The sequence below is a fragment of the Sciurus vulgaris genome, assembly GCF_902686455.1.
Source record: "Sciurus vulgaris genome assembly, chromosome: 2".
Lineage (NCBI taxonomy): Eukaryota > Metazoa > Chordata > Mammalia > Rodentia > Sciuridae > Sciurus > Sciurus vulgaris.
In genome coordinates, this window is record NC_136462.1 from 63048347 (window position 1) to 63061657 (window position 13311).

Here is a 13311-nt window from a genome sequence, read left to right on the forward strand (position 1 = left end):
AATCATGGTAATAGTGATGATGATGATTATGGTGATAAACTTTAAATTTTCACGTCACTCATGAATATTTAGGGACTAATCATTGTACGGCAGGATTTGCACAAAGTGTTATAACTGAAAGCAAATAATTATAATCAGTTGTGTGCTGGCAAATGTTTAACAAACATCCTTCAGATTCAGATTGGTCTTAAATGCCCTGGTCAAAGTTTGTCTATAGATTAATTTGGAAAACCAGAGAAGATTGTTTTTAGAGATTCCTCCCTTTCTGCAATTTCCAATTTGACTTTCCTTTCTCAGTAGCTTAAAAAGTTTTTCTTCTCTCTCTCCTAGATCAAAACCTGTTAACTCTTTTTTTTTTTTCTTTTTTCATACCAGGGTTTGAACCCAGGGGTACTTAACCACTGAACCACATCCCCATCCCCAAACCTGTTAACTCTTAGTATAACCAGAAAAAATAGTCTTCACCATTTACCACCTGGGTCCAAAGAACACTTTTTAATCCTTACTTTTTTTTTTTTTTTTTTTGCCTTACTGGTGATCAAATCCATGATAGGCAAGTGCTCTACCACTGAGCTACACCCTCACCCCACCTTTTTTTTCTATTACTTTAAAAAAATTTCCAGAAAGTGTCTCACTAAGTTGTCAGGGCTGGCCTTGAAGTAGTAATCATCACCTAGTATTAGTAATACTCAGCTTCCTGAGTATCTGGGGTCACAGGCTTGCATCATCATACCCAGTTTGAAGAATTTTTTTTAAACTTTGAGAGTTTATACTTTTTTAAAAAATAATCTTTAGATGTTGAAAGACCTTTATTTTATTCATTTATTCATATGTGGTGTGGATCGAACCCAGTGCCTCACACGTGCTAGGCAAGCGCTCTACCACTGAGCCACAACCCTAGCCCCGAGAGCTCAGACTTTTGTTGAAAAGAGTATAACCATCTTCTTTGCTACCTAAATGAAAAATATTTGCATTTTTAGTTTTATAAATGATCAATTCAAATGATTTTTAATTTCTAGATTATCTATTTCCTTCTATTCATCTTTTTATATACAACTGCCATTAGCATTTGTTCACTTCAGAACCAAGTCAATTTATGCTAAAAACATCATAAAAGATAACAAAATTTTATAAAACATATTTTTTGTAGTTGTAGATGGACAGCATGTCTTTATTTTATTTTATGTGGTGCTGAGGATTAAACCCAGTGCCTCACACCTGACAGGTAAGTGCTCTGTCACTGAGCTCCAGCCCCAGTCCAAGATAACAGAATTTTGAAACTTGTGCTCTTAGCAGAATGAGATTTTCCAGATTCTTGTAAATTATTGTATGATGAAGTCATCCCTATTGAATAATTGGACAAGAATACCATATTTCCTTTTTTTGTCTTTAGAAATATTACTGTTCACTCATTGACTGTTGAGTTTGAAAAACTCATCTAGGCCAGGATCATCTAAGGACTCATAGTTTCCCTATCATCCATCATTAGGGTCAAGACTGCTGCTCTCTGACTCTTAGCTTTCATTTTCTAAATTCTCAACTATGTTTACTGAAAGTTGAAATCACAGTACAATAGATGTGGAATAATGCTGCAGTACTTTCAGCACTGAAAAAGAAAACCAAAGGAAGGTTGCTATCTATCTCTCGCTATGGGATGCCTGTACTGCCTTAGATCTCTGCCGGCAAAAAGGGTCATCACCAGATGTGGACCCTCCATCTTGGACCTCTAGAACTGCTAGCCAGAACAAACCTTTCTTTATGGATGTAATTGACCTTAAAGTTAAAAAAAAAATTGATGAAGATCATACAGAAAGAATAACACACCTTTTAAGGAATGATTCCTTTGCACTCTCCTCTACTACTATTAAGTCATATCTTCTTCTTTTTGAGAACGTAAATCTTATTTTATCCTCTTTGGCAATTACATCATTTTTCATTTTTCTTAATACTTTAGTCTTTTTTTAAATGCATAGTTTGGAGTAATTGATGAGTAATGATGAAATAATTCTAAAGATGATGAAGCAGCAGAGTATTCAAGCTATAGGGAAAATAATATCACAAAAATCCCATCTATCCTAGGTTTATGCATCTAATGTACATGTATGGTAATTACAAATAAAATGAGTTTAGTATTTTTTAAAGAATAAACTTTTTCTTTTTTCTATGGAAGACTTCTAAGGAGTAATAAAATTAATGAAATATCAATCCTTATAAATAAAACTGAAAATAAAAGAAAAAAGAAAAAAACCTGAAAAACTAAGGTTGGGTCCAACAGATTCTGATTGGTATATTGGAAGGCTAAACGTATTTAAAAAATACATAGAGGTGATTTTGTTTTCCATCTTAACATGTCTATCATTATAATAGGGAACAAAGTCTTTTAAAAAATTTGTAATTTTTAAATTTTAGTTATACATGACATGATATATCATACATACATCGAGTATAACTTCCAATTTTTGTGGTTGTGTATGATGAGGAGTTACACTGGTCATGCAGTCATATATAAATGTAGGAAAGTTATGTCTGATTCATTTTACTGTGTTTTCCATTCTCATCCCCGCCCACTCCAATCCCGGGAACCTCTCCTCCTTCTTCCCCCTGACCTAATGTGAGTCAGCATTCACATATCACAGAGAACATTTGACCTTTGGTTTTTTGGGGGATTGGCTTATTTCACTTAGCATGATAGTTTCCAGTTCCATCCATTTACCAGCAAATGCCATAATTTTATTCTTCTTTAAGACTGAGCAGTGCTAGGGTTTTGTCTAAGTGGTAGAGTGCTTGCCTAGCTTGTGTGAGGTACTGGGTTTGATTCTCAGCACCACATGTAAATAAATAAATAAATAAATAAAAATAAAGGTTCATAGACAACTAAATTTTTTTTAAAAAAGACTAATAGTCCATTGTGTATATATACCACAGTTTCTTTTTTCTATTTTATTTATTTTAAATTTTTTCATATGTGTATATAGGGTAATAATGACTGTCTCATTCTACCATCCTTATTCCCACTGCCCCACCCATCCACTCACTCCTCTCTGCATAATCCAAAGTTCCTTTATTCTTTCCTACCCACCTCCCCACTATGGATCAGCATCTGCTTATCAGAGAAAATATTCAACTTTTGGTTTTTTGGTATTGGTTTATCTCACTTAGAATGATATTCTCTAGTTCCATTCATTTACCTGTGAATGCCAAAATTTCATTCTTCTTCAAGGTTGAGTAATAGTCCATTGTGTACATATACCATATTTTCCTTATCCATTCATCTGTTGAAGGGCATCTAGGTTGGGAAACAAAGACTTTATTCAACTGAAAATAAAGGACTTACCATGACTTTTAGATTTCATTGAATGGTACTATGGTTTGAATAAGCAATCCCCACAGCCTCATGTGTTAAAGACTTAGTCCTTAGCCCATGCATGGGACTCTAGGGAGGAGGCAGAACCTTAAAAAAGAGGTGGAATTTAATGGGAGAAAGATCACTGAGGTTATGCCCTCAAAATGGAGTATGGAGCCTTGCTTTCTTGTTCTCTCTCTTTTTCTTCCTGGCCATCATGACATAAACAACTTTGCTCTACCATGTGTTCCTTGCCATAATATACTGCCTCACCACAGGTCCAAAAACAATAGGAACAACTGACCTCTGAAACTATGAGCCAAAATAAACCTTTTCTCTTTTTAATCAGTTTTCTCAGCTATTTTGTTGTAGTGATGGAAAGATAACATAAGCTGGATGGTAAAGATGCCTTTCTGAGGACCATGAAATGAATGAAGTTATCACAGGTGCTATACTTACATTCCTCCCATGGATCTTATCTGTGTTGCTATGGTCTGAATATTTGTGTCCTCCTAGAATTCATACATTGAAATTAATGGTGTTAAGAAGGTAGGGCCTTGGGCCAGTGTAAGTCCACATCATGTTCAACCACAAAAATGGGAAGTTATATACCATGTACATACGATATGTCAAAATACATTCTTCTGTCATGTATAAATAAAAAGAACAAATAAAAAAGTAAAAAATAAATATTATGCAATGTACATGTGTATTAAAATATCACGTGTTACCCCGTTAATACATATAATTTCAAGCATAAATTTAATAAGTTTAATTAAAAAAAGAAGGTAGGGCCTTTGGAAGATAATTAGATCATGAGCAGGAATTGGATTACTGCCCTTATAAAAGAGACCTCGGAGAGCTAGCTTGCCCCTTCCATCATGTGAAGACACAGCTAGAAGGCCCTCACCACATACCTCATCATCTTGTATCTTGATCTTGGATTTCTAAGCCTTCAGAACTGTGAGAAATTTCTGTTGTTTATAAAGTGCCCTGTTGATGATTTTTGATATAACAGACTGAATAGCCCAAGATATATATCTATTTACCCTATTCATTCTTGGATCTTATATCTTTTTTGTGAATGTCCTTATTTCACCCTTATGACATTGTCCACTGTTGTTTACATGTTGTATTCAGTCAAGCATCATTCTCGTTACCCTGAATCTGCTCCATTTGAGGGTTATACTGAATTTTGGCTTTTTTTTTTTTTTTTTTGTCCTGGGGATTGAACCCAGGGGTGCTCAACCACTGAGCCACATCCCCAGCCCTTTTAAAATGTTTTATTTAGAGACAGGGTCTCACTGAGTTGCTAAGTGCCTTGCTAAGTTGCTGAGGCAGGCTTAGAACTCGCAATTCTCCTGCCTCTGCCTGCCTCCCAAGCTGCTGGAATTACAGTCGTGGGCCACCGCTCCCAGAATGAATTTTGGCTTTTGATTTAATTCTCTCCTTAGGCTTGTATTAAAATTTGTTAAGCAAATGTATTCTTCTCCATCTTCTAATACACTCTTAGCATATACATTATATTTGGTTCTATCCTCCCACCCTGTTACTGGGGATTAACCCAGGGCTTCACATTTGCTAGGCAAACACTCTTCTACTAAGCTATATCCCCAGCTGTGTTTGATGTTATTTCTCATGAACATAAGCGTTTAAGAACTTTGATTTATATTTTTCTAGTCCATAAACTACTGATAGGTCTAAGCTTTGTAAGATTTTAGTGTAATCATATCTGGAGCTAATTTCATGAGTAACCCCTCATTGAAAGATGAGGTGTGCCTGAGACCACCAAACTGAATGTTTTTCCAACCTGTTACTGTCCCATTTTTGCTTAGCAATTTTCTTGGAAAGAAAAGCAGCAAACTTATCAAGAATAATCAAAGATTGTATTGTGTGTGTGTGACTGTGTCTGTGTTGAGGTTATGGGGTAGGAGGAAAAGAGATACATAGTGTGTACATTTTGCCAGATCAGGGACTTAGGCTTATTTTGCCTACATCATATTATCAGCATCTCAGCTGGTTCCTGGCACATAGGTATTCAGTAAACATTTGTTGCATTAAGTGAAAAAAGGAACTTCTCACTTTGTTTTTTCAGATGTGTGGTTTGTGATTTTGAGAATCACTAGGGCCCTAGAGGAGAGGATGTTCTACAGGACGCCTTTAATCTGTCGCCGAGCTGTCCTGAGTGCCCATTACAGTTATTCACCCTTTCTGCGACCTGCAGGGAGTGGGTACGCCGCGGCTCCTGGGAGAGAGCAAGGGCGCGTCACTCGCCCGCCCCACGTCCTTGCTCCCTTGCCTGGGTTGTTCTGGTCGTCCTGCCCCTAGGGCTCCGTTACCTCCCCTCTACCATTCATTCCATCTCGTCGGGTTCCCAGCCGCGCCCAAGTCGGGCATTTTAACCTTTAGCTCCGGGCCCCAGTCACCCGGGTTCCTTCAGCGGGGTTGGGATTCACGGCCGCCCTTTAGCCCCGCCCTCCGCCCCGCCCCTCGTTGGCTGGGCCCGCCCCCTTGACGTGGCAGAGGCGGCACCAGCCATGTTGGCCCCGCCGAGGTCCTAGAGGAGGAGGTCGGGGGCGGGGCGGCGCCGGCCTCGGTCGTAGTGCCACGGCTGGTCCTGCTGGGTGGAGGGGACTGACTTTGCGAGGACGTGGCTGCGACTGGCGCGGATCTCCTAGGAGGGGCAGTGTGGTAAGGACCGACTTCAAGGCCGCCTCCCCTCCGGTCCCCGGGGACCCGCGGGCGCTCCGCGGGAAGCGGGGCGGGGCGGTGGCGGCAGGCCTGCGGGCAGGGGTCTCGGGGTGGTCCCGGCTCTGCTGTCTGGGTGTCCCGCATCGGGCGAGGCGCGCCGGAGGCTGCGGCCCAGTGCGGTTGGGGGAGCGCTGAGCCCTGAACCTGTCACCATCTCACCCGCCGCCCCCTGCTTCGCTCTCCTGGGGCCTGGCGGCCCGGCCCGCTTACCCAGCTTCCCTGGATTAGGTGCAAAGGTAGGAGCCAAGTGAAGGGTGGCAGTTCGAGTATCTGGCCCAGCACCCACCCCCATTTCCTGGGCGACCAACCTTCCCTACCCCAGCGCAACGCTCGCTGGCACTGGGGCCCCTAGATTCATTCCTGGCTGATCTGATGTGCCCTAGACTTTGAACCGAGGTGACTTTATCACCTGTAAATCGGCCTTGTTGTTAAATAGATTAAGGAGAAAAGTGCCAGTAAAGCTAATGCCTTGGGCCTTGATTACTAATAGAGTTCAGTTTTCAGACCGGACCATCCTATACCTTTGGGCTTCCACGCTGCCAGTTTTGTCTTCCCCTTTGAGTGGGAAAGGAAAAGTCACTGTAAGAAGTCTTAGTACATCTACAAGTAATCATTCATGTTCTCTCAACTTTAACACCTACCCACCCTGTCCCCAAAGCCATGGATAATTAGCTAAATTAACTTGGTTAAAGAAGTTTTACATTTAAATATAGATGTAAACCTAAATGTTTAAGCTGTTTTTCTCCAATAGTATAGTTAACAGGAGCAATTCCTCCTTTTCAAGGGTGAGAAAGTCAGGAAGGTGTTGTGGATGGCTATGTAATTGGACTAATCAAGAAAAAACAGGTGGGACTTCAAACTTTGCTGTGAGGTGAGAATCTAAGAATGGATGTGATTTAGCAAAGTAGGAATCTTACAGTAGAGAGATGGAAAGAAAAAAACGTGAGAAAGAGGAGGGAAATTGTGCTCAGGTATCATTCAGATAATATTTAATATGTCATAATAAAAAGTAATCAGTGGAGTTATAATCCAGCCTCTTACCTGTTACAGAAACTTAAACCTGCTTGTAACCTGTATGTGAATGTCTGTAAAATTCTTTCTAAGTGATGTTTTATAGTATTCTTAAGACAGTGGTGCTCAGAACCCTTTTGTACTATTAAACTTTATTGAGGATCCAAAGAAAAAAACTGAATTAAAGGCAGGTAGGTTTTCATATCTACTTCTGCATTCTGTTGAGATATATTGTTTTGGTTGAGTTATATGAAGGAAATTTAGCTTCATATAGGTAGTTATAAGAAAAGATGCTTTAATAATATTTTCAGATAATTATGTGTATTCCTCTTTGAGATTACATAAAAACCCAGTAGTTTTTTTTTTTTTTTTTTTTTTTTGCAGTGCTGGGGATCGAACCCAGGGCCTTGTGGCAAGCACTCTACCGACTGAGCTATCTCCCCAGCCCAAAATCCAGTAGTTTTAATTAAGAAATTAAAGGTTAATTCCAGTGTAGAATCTGAAACCTTAGAAATGATTTTTTTTTTTTTTTTTTTACCCTTAAAATCCATTGGTTTAACCTTCACTTTGAATGTCTCATCTACTGTGTACAATATTGTAACATCATGAGTTGACCATTTAGGAAAACTGACCATTGGAAGTAATGTATATCTTCCAAATGTTGATGTTTTATTATACAATGTCAAAGAAAATTACTTTTAATATGATCACCGATCTCATCAGAAATTTTTCCACATATTAGGAAGCTCTCAAGTTCCTGTTATGGATACATGTTTTGAAAAATTTTAACATTTGCTTGCAAACTCATTTTATCATTGTTAAAAAATATTGTCGTGTGTTCCATGAAATAAAGCTTTTCTTTTCTTTCTTTTTTTTTGTTTTAATACTATGGATTGAACACAGGACTTTGTGCATGCTATGCAAGTGCTCTACCACTGAGCTACATCCCTGTCCCTTTTTAAAATTTTAATTTTGATCCAGGATCTCACTATGTTGCCCAGGCTGGCCTTGAACTTGTGATCCTCCTCCCTCAACCTTCCTAGTAGGAAGAATTGCAGACAAGCATATGCCACCATGCCCTGCTAGTTTACATTTTTAAGGAAATGTCTGAAATACTAGTTATGTACTATCCTTGAGAGAATTGAGAAAATAGTCACTCAAAGCAGTTTTTGGGGGCTGGAGGCATAGCTCAGTGGGAGAGCACTTATCTAGAATATATGAAGGCCTGGTTTCAATTCCCAGTACCAACAAAACCTATTTTTTTGTGTTTTGTGTTTCAGAGAAATGACCATGATTGGTCTGGTGTGTTTTAATTATTTTAATGCTTTTTGGAGATTTGTTTTAAATTATAGGCACAATTAAGTAATAAATAAAATATCATTTGCTTTATGTTTTATAGAAATAATGGGAGGATTAGGTGGTCCTAGAATGCAAATTAACAATGTGAATACATTTGTAACATGGAAGATGTTACTGAAACTAGATTTCTCCTGGAGGAGATTGTTTTTCCTCTTATTGTTGCTTATTAGAAGCATCTTCTGTTTGCCTTCTCACTATCCCAGATCTTTATCATTATCTTTCAGCAGCCATTTTTTTCTTGAAAACTCAAACCATCCTCTCAATACTGTCTCCTGTATTTATCTTCAAGATAGTTTAATCATATTTTAGGATTATTCTTTACTCTTTATACATGTTTGAAAATCCACATCTCTTTTGATTAGCATAATATTCTCTAGTTGTCTCCCAACATTTGGGCATGATAGGAGGAAATACAGTTTTTCTTTAATTTTTATTTTATTCGTGTGTGTGTGTGTGTGTGTATGTGTGTGTGTGTGTGTGTGTGTGTGTGTGTGTGTGTGTGTGTGTGTGTGTGTCTGGGGATTGTACCATTGAGATGCATCCCAAGCCTTTTTATTTTTTACTTTCAGACAGAGTCTTGCTAAGTTCACCAGCCTGTCCTTGAATTTACAGTCCTCTCACCTCAGCCTTGTAAGTCATGGGGATTACAGGCATTTACCTCTGTGCTTGACTTATTTTCTTTCTTTCTTTTTTTTGGTGGTGCTGAGGATTGAACCCAGGGCCCTGTACATGCTAAGCAAGCACTTAACCAACTGAGCGATATACCCAGCCCTTGACTTATTTTATTTCTTTTTAAGAAAAAAAGAAAGTTTGTAACTGCTTGAAACACTTAAGCTTCACTTTCTATAATTTATATTTTATCAAAGTTTATTTGAAAGTTTTTCCAAAATTAATGTTGTTATAGCTAATGTATATGCATTTAAATTATATTTCTTTCACTTATTTTAGAATAAATTTCTTGTCCCACCACCTTTCTTAGCAACCTTTACATCCATATTGGTTCTTCTGATACCCTAGGATCATAATTCTTCAGTTCTTTTAACTTGTCTTCATCTCTGCCAATAGCATGATATCTTATATTTGCACAATAAAAAATCACCTAATTCAGAAATACCTAGTTTTATGTGTTAGTTTGTTATGTTCTATTAAACATTCTCTTCTATAAAGTTTAGTAGGAAGTTGTCATTTTATGGATGGAAAACTTATGTAAGTTTTAGAATTTTATGATTTTGATATCCTTTTGTTGTGATAGTATATAATTTACAAAATTGACATAAAAACCATAGCATCTTGATTTAGCAACCCCCCAACTTCTGCCTTTCTTTTCTATATGCCCTTAAATAGTAGTAAAGGTGCTTGCTTTTTTTTTTTTTTTTTTTTTTAAAGGGTGAATTAAAAAAGGACAAAATACCTCTTGCTGGGCCTAATGGACACTGGAGTCTGTGTTACAAGTAGTTCTTGTGCTTGTTAATTCTTTGCTGAGATAAATATTTTTTTGTGGTCATGATTTGTAATATGTCAATATTGCTGAATGTAGGAAAAATGTACTTATTTTGAATCTTCATAAAAGGATAAAAATTTTAAATTTTGTTACAGAAATAAGAACCAAGCTTTACAATGACAACATATTTGGAATTCATTCAACAAAATGAAGAGCGTGATGGAGTTCGATTTAGTTGGAATGTTTGGCCATCAAGTCGACTGGAAGCTACAAGAATGGTTGTTCCAGTTGCAGCCCTCTTTACACCATTGAAGGAAAGGCCTGATTTACCGCCCATTCAATATGAACCTGTTCTGTGTAGTAGGACTACTTGCCGTGCAGTTTTGAATCCTTTATGGTAATATATTGACAGAACTAATACAGTAGTACAATTCGAACATGCAATTTCTTTATGTTCATTTATATAAAAATGTCTGTTTTGTTCATATTTTTTCAAACTAGAGTAGTCAAAGAAATCCACAGAACTGTAAAGTTTTAGGATCATTCTAGTTGTAGTGAGTTGATCATATAAAGATATCAGATATAAAAGAATTACTATAAAAACTCTTAGAACCTATCAGTGTTTTCTAAATACTGATGCTGACTGTGTATCAAGTCATCTTTTGCCATTAGAAAAGTCATAATTGAATAGTGTGGCATTTAAAAAAGTTATAATTTCTTTTAGATTAAGCTAAAATCTCAGGAATTCTTTCTACTCCCTCTCCTGCATCCTTTCCTAGTAAATGTGTTCTGTTTTACTCGATACCTGCTAGAACACTCTACTTAAAAATGCCTCCTTTTTTTTTTGGTCCCGGGGATTTAACCCAGGGGTGCTTTCCCACTGAGCTATATCTATATCCCCAACCCTTTTTATTTTTTATTTTGAGACAGGATCTGGCTAATTTGCCCAGCTGGTCTTGAACTTGCAATCCTCCTACCTCAGCCTACCTGGTCACTGGTATTACAGGCATGCACTACTATACCGGACATGCCATCATTTTTTCTCTTGGGCAACTTTAGTATCCTAACTGGTCACCCTGTTTTCATTCTTAGCTTTTATCATTTTATTCTCCATGCAAATGCTGGAGTTTTATTATTGGAAATCAGATTATTAAAATCTTATACTCCTAGGGCTGGGGAGATAGCTCAGTTGGTAGAGTGCTTGCCTTGCATGCACAAGGCCCTGGGTTTGATCCCCAGCACCGCAAAAAAAAATCTATACTCCTTATACTTGGAATGAAAAATCCAAGTTCCTTATCAAGACCTGTAAAATCCTCTGTGATTTAGCCTCTATATATTGCTGCCATCATCTTGTGTAACTCATCTTCTTTTTTCTCATCTACATAATATTTTAACCTTTTTGCTGTCTTTCTGATCCTTGAATATACCAAATTTTTTCCTACCTTTGGATTTGTGGATTGCTCTGCCTTCAGATTTTTTAGTTTGGTTCCTTTTCATTCAGGTTATGCTTCATTTGTCCTTTAGAGTAGCTATCCCAAACACATTCTCACGTCCTGCTTTGTTTTCTTTTTTCTTTTTATTAAATTTTTTATGGTTCTGGGGATTAAACCCAGGGCCTTGAATATGCTAGATAAGCACTCTGGCACTGAGCTATGTACCCAGTCCTTCTTTAATCTTTATTATCACTGTCTAAAACTATTTTCTGTGTTTATGTATCTGCTTGTCTTTTTTTTTTTTTTTTCTAAAATGTAAACTACATGAGAGCAGGAACCTTTTCTTTCTTATTTACTACATTCTTGCCAGAGGCTGAAATAATGACTGGGACATATTAGGCATTCAGTTATTATTAATAATTTTTGAGACAGGGTCTTGCTATGTTGTCCATTCTGGTCTCAAACTCCTATGTTAAAGTGATCCTGTCATCCAGCCTCTGGAGTAGCTGGGATTATAGTCATGTACTACTGCACCTGGCTTACACATATTTTTGACCTGAATAAATATTTTCTAGACCTGAGTATATATGTTACTAAAGTCATTTAAAGGAAAAGGTAGAATTATCCTAATTTTATTGATGATATTTGCTACATATTAAAAGTCATTTATTGGGCTGGGGTTGTGGCTCAGTGGTAAAGCGCTTGCCCAACTATGAATGAATAAAGTAAAGCTCTATTGACATCTTAAAAATATTTTAAAAAGTCATATATTTACTATTTTGGTGAATTTGTATGTTAAAAGTATGAATTAGATATTGGTAACATCCAAAAATACATAGCTTTTTTAAAAAATATTTTTAGTTGTTGATGAATATAATACCTTTATTTTGTTTATTTATTTTTATGTGGTGATGAGGATTGAACCCAGTGCCTCACATGTGCTAGGCAAGTGCTCTACCATTGAGCTACAACCCCAGCTCCAAAGTACATGGCTTTTAAAGATCATTTTGACTATTGGTTTGAATGCATTCATGTTCTAGAAAGAAATTAATTTTATTGAAATTAGGATTCTTATATAATTAAACTGAAACATGAACTATTGTATCTTTTCTTAAAACAGTCAAGTGGATTATCGAGCAAAACTCTGGGCTTGCAACTTTTGTTATCAAAGGAATCAGGTAAGAAAATCCACATTATAAATGTTAATGCTATAATACTAGTCATATAGAAAAATGCATATTTAGAAAGAAATATAATTATCTTTCATGTAATGAAAATATTTTTCTTAATAATGAAATGATTATGAAAAAATTGTTTTCAGTTTAAAATTTTATTGATTTTTATGGCAAATAATTTGTTAAAAATTTTTTTGTATTTCTGTCTGTAGTTTCCACCTACTTATGCTGGGATATCTGAACTGAATCAGCCTGCTGAACTTTTACCTCAGTTTTCTAGCATTGAATATGTAGTTCTGGTAAGAACATAAGAACAAATATTTAAGAAAGTTTTAAATATCCAGTGTTTTATATTAGGATAATTATAAAATTGAGACAACTTAAAAGGGATCATCACATTAAGTTGATGGAACATTTCTATGGTAAGAGCTGTCAAAGTCAATTTGAGCTAAGTAATTTATCACAGTTATTTGTTGGGTGGCCAAATACTGGGTAGGGTGGTGTAATTTGCTATTCTGAATAAACCAATAAATAATAAATATCAGTCTTGTTTTGTAATTGGAAGATCAGTTTATAAATAATTGGTCAATATAATGCTGAAATCTGATTAATTAATGAAAATATTCTTATAGTGGAAAATCATTTTGATTCCCTTTCTGGACTATTTCACATAGTTGTTTATAAGTTTAAGTGTGGAAATAGTGAATATTGTAGAGAAAAGAATTATGGTTCACTTGAGCCAGTCAGTAATTTGTTCAGCCTGGCTCATTTCTGGTTCTCTGAAAATTCACTTCACGT

At 36.6% G+C, this 13311-nt stretch overlaps 1 protein-coding gene across 5 annotated transcripts in view; it reads left to right on the forward strand.

Moving 5' to 3' along the window:
• Nucleotides 1–5866: 5866 nt before the first annotated feature.
• Nucleotides 5867–13311, forward strand: part of SEC23A (SEC23 homolog A, COPII coat complex component) — a 52083-nt gene continuing 44638 nt past the window's right edge. The window contains exons 1-6 of one of the 5 annotated variants that reach the window (XM_079119617.1): nt 5867–6034; nt 7145–7296; nt 9034–9094; nt 10061–10302; nt 12459–12516; nt 12726–12812. In XM_079119617.1, coding sequence (XP_078975743.1) covers nt 10082–10302; nt 12459–12516; nt 12726–12812 — 366 coding nt within the window. In that variant the 5' untranslated portion in view covers nt 5867–6034; nt 7145–7296; nt 9034–9094; nt 10061–10081. The remainder of the gene's footprint in view (nt 6035–7144; nt 7297–9033; nt 9095–10060; nt 10303–12458; nt 12517–12725; nt 12813–13311) is intronic. The other 4 variants (XM_079119618.1, XM_079119616.1, XM_079119615.1 and 1 more) reach the window with 4 other exon arrangements.